The 5,767-nt window shown below is 39.7% G+C and overlaps 1 protein-coding gene across 1 annotated transcript in view; it reads right to left on the bottom strand.

Moving 5' to 3' along the window:
• SOS2 (son of sevenless homolog 2 (Drosophila)) overlaps window positions 1-5,761 on the bottom strand; it is a 73,070-nt gene extending 67,309 nt beyond the window's left edge. Inside the window, exon 1 of the mRNA XM_004681885.2 lies at window positions 5,611-5,761. Within this exon, the coding sequence (XP_004681942.1) occupies window positions 5,611-5,697 (87 nt within the window). The 5' untranslated portion in view covers window positions 5,698-5,761. The remainder of the gene's footprint in view (window positions 1-5,610) is intronic.
• Window positions 5,762-5,767: the final 6 nt, after the last annotated feature.

Below are 5,767 nucleotides of genomic sequence, written 5' to 3'. Positions count from 1 at the left end.
ACCTCCGGGGGACAGGAATTGAACTCATACTGAAGTGGCTTTAGCTTCTTAGTGCTGTGCTTTATAACCTGCTGCACCACCAGGGAGGGCCCCAGCTGATAGCTTCTTAGCTACATTTTAACCCCTTGCATAGCACCACCCAATTTCATCTCTACACATTAAAATGTGAACTGTGTAACACTTTATACATTCAAAAGCTTTCTACTTTCTATCATATGTTACATAAAAGGAGAAAAGAATTTTAAGTTGTTAATTTTTCACCTCACTACATAAGATAACGCTAAATGCATTAGTTCCATTAAATTCCTTCCTGATTCAAACATGCAGGCCAACAGACTATATAATCAAACTACTGTTCCCTTGAAAGAGAGGCCATGGTTAATACAAAAGACATATGCTTGATTTATGTCAAGTGGTAACACAGGTAATGCTTTGGACGCTCAGCACTGAAAAGAGCACTTTAATGGAGTATTATCCCTCCAAATATACCATACCAAAATTAAACTAAAATAGAAGAAGACCATTAAATCATTGCTGACAGGGAGCTAAATGCAGCAAGTTAAAATGTGTTCCTAATGCTCATCCAATTCTGACTGAACTACTTGGGTCAGTTTGGGTCATTATAGTTTGGAACAATTCCAAATGACTCCCTGTAGTTCTTCTGTTCAACTATTCAGCGGATTTAGAAAATTCAAACTAGACTTCGTGTCACAAAAATAATAGGATCTCGGCCCTCCCTGGTGGCGCAGTGGGTTAAAGCACAGCATTAAGAAGCTAAAACCACTTCTACATGAGTTCGATTCCCGCCTGCCCCGGAGGTGACCACATGGCGTGGCAGACCTCTCCTGACCCGCCCGCTGCTCCCCTCAGCAGTGTACTTCGTCAATCTGCCTGTTCTGCTCCCAACTCTGTCTCTGGTGAAGCCTCTTGCCGCCCCTGAGCCTCTGGCCTGTACCCCAGTTCTGTATGTACAAATAAATAAATCTTTAAAAAAAAAAATAATAGGATCTCTCATTAGCTTCTAGTTTAGAGTTGCAGTGATCTTTCAAAAAGCAATTTTGATTAATTTAATCTAATTCTTTTTCACATTAATAACCCTATTATCAGGTAGAAATGTCAACCTACAGTCTCCCAACTATCCAGTCTTAGCTTCCGTTGATCTTGGTCCTTTAAAACAAGTCACATTCCTAGTTTTGCCCTGACTTCAAATCCTTTCTCCTCCTTTATTTTGTTAATCTTTTTTTATTTTTCAGATAATTGTTCAATCTTCATTGTCTCTCTCAGGCTTCTCAGTCACAGTCATTTAGAATGGAAACTTATGAGACGAGGAAACTTGCTACAATCTCAATATAAGGACTGAAGTCTGACACTCAGAAGAGATTTAATAATATGTGAAAATATTCCCCAGAAGTCAGCACAAATATTACTTCAGTAAAGAAGCCTTGACCCTCACATGTCAGGTGACACCAATTTTATTTTCTTAAGGTACTCTATTCTTTTCTTCTGACACCAGGAAAGATCCAATGCAATCTTCTAAAACAACTCTTAACAACTACAAAAGTAGAACTGCTAGGATCTTTCAGACTCCACAGAAGCATTTTTGAATAAAAACCTTTCAATCTCTTTTCATTGTTATAGTCTGCTATTAATTAACTCAGACATTCTTGCATACCGCCTACATTTTAAACAGATATTTAAGAGCAAACTATAATGACTGAGGTGGGGAATCAATATTTAACCTGAAACAAGTTAAAACTCTGAAACAAAGCAATTGAACCAATTCTTTCTATGGCAATATGACATTTGTAACTATGGATAATGACAAAACCCACATTTTTATCAGAGTTACCCTGGCAGAGAGTACCTTACAGAAAAGGCATATAACAAGGAAAATATCATGGACTTATAAACCTCATAAAATGAATTTCAGCATGTTACCATATACAGAATGCTTACACTGTTTTTCTGAATACATAATCAAACAATAAAAGTACAAGTACCAAAGGCATTAAAAGACACAGGTAACAGGCAACATTTACCAAGAAAGCCCACACTCATTTCATTACCTTCCCTTCCTCCATCCACTCTCACCCCCACCCCCAACACACACACACACACACACACGTGCATGCATGCACACACGATGGTAATATGATAGCTTCAGTGTTTTTCAGGAGTAGAGATGAAGGCATTTGAGTTTCTGACTCTTTTATGGAAGATACATAATTTAATAGTAATGCTAACAAGCCATGTATAATCCATTAGTAGCATGTGATTTTGCCTGCTTTGCTCTTATAGTTTTCTATGTATTTAAATGCTGCAGATAAAGTATTGTTTTAAAAATCAAAGAAAAAACAAAAATGTTAAAGAATGAATTTTAATTTTTCAGGATGTGAATATTTTCTTGATTAATGTTAGCTTAAAAAAACACTTGTATTTTTTTAAAGATTTATTTTGATTTATTTATGTGTATAAGAACTAGGGTATATGCTAGAGGTGTCAGAGGTAAGAGGATTCATCAGATACAGTGGGGAGCATACAGATGGATCTGTTCAACACTACTGAGGAAAGCAGCAGGCGATACAGTAGCGATACAGTAGATGTCTGCATTGCCATGTAAGTTAGCCCCCTGGTCAGGGATTGAAGTCAAGCCTCAGTGTCTGGTGAAAGACTGATATCTCTGAGACTAACCCCTGAGCCACCAGGGAGACCCCAAAAAAGAGGTCTTGTATTGTCTATGTCAACAATGTTAACTTTGCTAAATCTGTACGCGGGGGAGAGGGGAACATAAAAATTAGGGGAAAAAAAGAAAATTAGAAGAGATTACTAGGTGTTCTCTAGTACAGGACTGTGCTAGAATTTTTGCTCTTTAGTGATTAGGAAATTTTACATATCTAGAAAATTAACTTAGAGATATTTGGTACAGGTGCAAATTAGGAGGAAAGAGAAACCAAACTTTGTTTATGATCATATAAGAGATTAATTTTGTATCTAACCCAACAATCTCATCTTAACATTTCTTTACTAAACTGCTTATAAATACTTACCTCCTCAAATTTTCACATGAAATGGCTTTAAAAGTTCTCTCGTAAGCAATGAGTTGACTCAAAATCATTGACATGTTCTTTATATGTGCATGAGTTAAGATTTTACCTTTCTGAAAGTTTTAACAGTTTTGTAGGTTCCATCAAGTTGCCCGTCTGGGCTAACCTTACAGTCAATTAAACTACACTGATCCTTTTACACATACCTACAGATATTCCTTTCAGCATTCTGAGCTCATAACTGCTATGTCACTTATATAAGCCAACACCTCAAAGTTTGGAATTTTCAGTCTAGATGGTGAGAAGAGGGCCATTGTTTTTATTCATCTTTGTATCTTATGATTTTGCACGGTGTCAAGTACCTGAAAGTTGTTCAATAAGTTAGAACACACCACATGTTCAGTGCCAATACAAGCTGGAGCAGAAAAACACCTGGCAGTCGCATACTACTGCTCCTACTACTATTAATCCTTGTAGCCTTTGGGGCTATCTGGTCAGCAGGAAGGCTATCAAGTTCTAATGCTTTGAATATGAAGACATATCTTCTCAGAAATGACAGGAATTCTCATTGTACATAGATATGGGTGGCAGTTACATACCAGAATATAACACATCCTGCAAAGAGTGAACTTTGAGCTCCTTAAGAACTACAACTTTGCAGCAGGCTCTACAAACCTACATGTTGCAATACCACAAATACCACAAAACTGGTCATAATCAGAATTATGAACAACAAAAATTTTCCAAAATTATGAAAAATGTCTCCCATGTGAGTACCTATAACAGTAAACTAACTGAAATTACTTTTTTACATTCACCTCAAAGACCAAGTTTATTCAGATGTATTTATTCCATAAACAAAGGATATATGAGAACTGTGGAATAAGATAATATTGATCTACAAGGCACCTGAGTTCTAGCATAACACATAAATACAAAATAATGGTCTCACCACAATAGACAGGAATGGGTGCTCATCCTGGCTTTGTTTTCAGTCTAATCTGAAAAAATAAAACTGTATCTGTGCATAAAAGGATTATTAGGGTCAAAGCTACCTAATGAGTAAGTGATGTCTCAAAAACTATTTGCTGCCACAAAGTACTGGTAGGCAGATACCTGTATCACACTGTCAACAATGCAGGCCCACCTGATAACTGCACTCCTTTGTGGTGGAAGGATAAACTGCAGTCTAAGCATTTCCCTCTCTGCTTTCAAATCAAGCCAGAGTTCATTATCCATATTCAGCACACTTTGCATTTCCTTCCCTCTCCTTATAGTATGGAGCTCCCTATGGTAGGAAGGTCAATTTAATACTTTAACACCTACTATAAATGTCTAGTTGGTCCTCCTCACCTCCACCAAATTCTTTAAAGAGTCATGGCATGGTAATTCACCTAAAGGAAGCAATGTCTCCCTGTAAGAATTATGAAAATAATGGAAAATCTGAAACACAATCCAGGAGAAAATATTTTTACTTTTAAAGTATATATTTTTTAAGTTTTAACATAATAAAATATACTACCCTCCTTAATTTGTAAACATTCAACGTGTGAAGAAGATTTACTCTCATTACAGGCAATATTAAACTAGTGCTTTTATTATTTTAATATTTATTCTGGGTTATTTTTCACAAAGGGCAGAAGGAACTACATGCAACAATGACATGGGAAGCATGTTCAGCAGGCTTATCTAATTTGCACCCATTTACAGTCTTTAAATTTGCCTTGAATTTACAAAGGGTTTATTACAAAAATGATAACTGATTATTACTAAATCCCTAAATGAAGACTGACATCATCTACAGCAGTGTCATCCACGCTAGCGATGCGCCGAAATTTTTAAATCTCTATTTAGAAGCTGCTCTGTTTTTGCATCCTTAAAATGAATCCGACTCCTAAAACGCAACCTGTGAAAAAAGTGACCAGATTTTAAGGGGGAAATCTGTAAACAAGTAGTACACCTTTTGCATGAAGTGAGGAGGCCCTTGAGACTAACCTCAGGCATTGTAAGAAAAATGTGTATGTTTCATTGGCATTTCACACTTGTGAAACATCGTATTACAAAAAAGCACTGCCTCTTAAGTGAGTGGATCAGCAAACCGCCGAGGGGAAACCCCCCCTAAGAACTCAACTAAAAGCGATCACCGGGTCTAACAATATGTTTTGGCTTTAGAAACCTTCCAAGTACCGGCGGGACTTTCTCCTGCCCGACTCCAGCCTGAGGACAACAAATTGGTCAACGGCGGAAGTCGCCTGACGAAATGACTGCAACATGAAATCCAGTTTTATAATCATAACAAAACTTTCCTTCCGGGGCCAGGGGGAAAGTTGAGAAAACGTCCTCCTGGATGCAACAGGCGTTTATGCACCCCCCACCCCCACCCCGGGCCCAGTCCCAGGCTGGGGGCAACCGCTCGGCCCGCGGCCCGCGGGATCCGAGCGCCGGGAGGATGTGCAGCTCCCCGTTAGAACGTCCGAGGGGCCGCAGGGCAGGCACCCGCCCGCCCGCCGCCCGCCTGGCACCTCCCTCGGCCCCCGCGCTGGTCCCGGCACCCTCCGGCACTGACCTTCCGCAGGGCCGAGACCAAGAGTCCCCGCCATTTCGGACTGTTCTCTTCGCTGAAGAACTCGTACGGTTGCGGCGCCTGCTGCATGGCCCCGGCGGCAGCTCCTCCGCATGGGGGGCGACCCGCGGGCCGAACCGGGCCGGGCCGGTGGCCTGAC

Source organism: Condylura cristata, unplaced genomic scaffold (assembly GCF_000260355.1).
Source record: "Condylura cristata isolate star-nosed mole 26May11 unplaced genomic scaffold, ConCri1.0 scaffold00013, whole genome shotgun sequence".
In the NCBI taxonomy this organism is placed as follows: domain Eukaryota; kingdom Metazoa; phylum Chordata; class Mammalia; order Eulipotyphla; family Talpidae; genus Condylura; species Condylura cristata.
The sequence above is the reverse complement of the archived record's forward strand: the minus strand, read 5'-3'. Positions and strand labels throughout refer to the sequence as shown.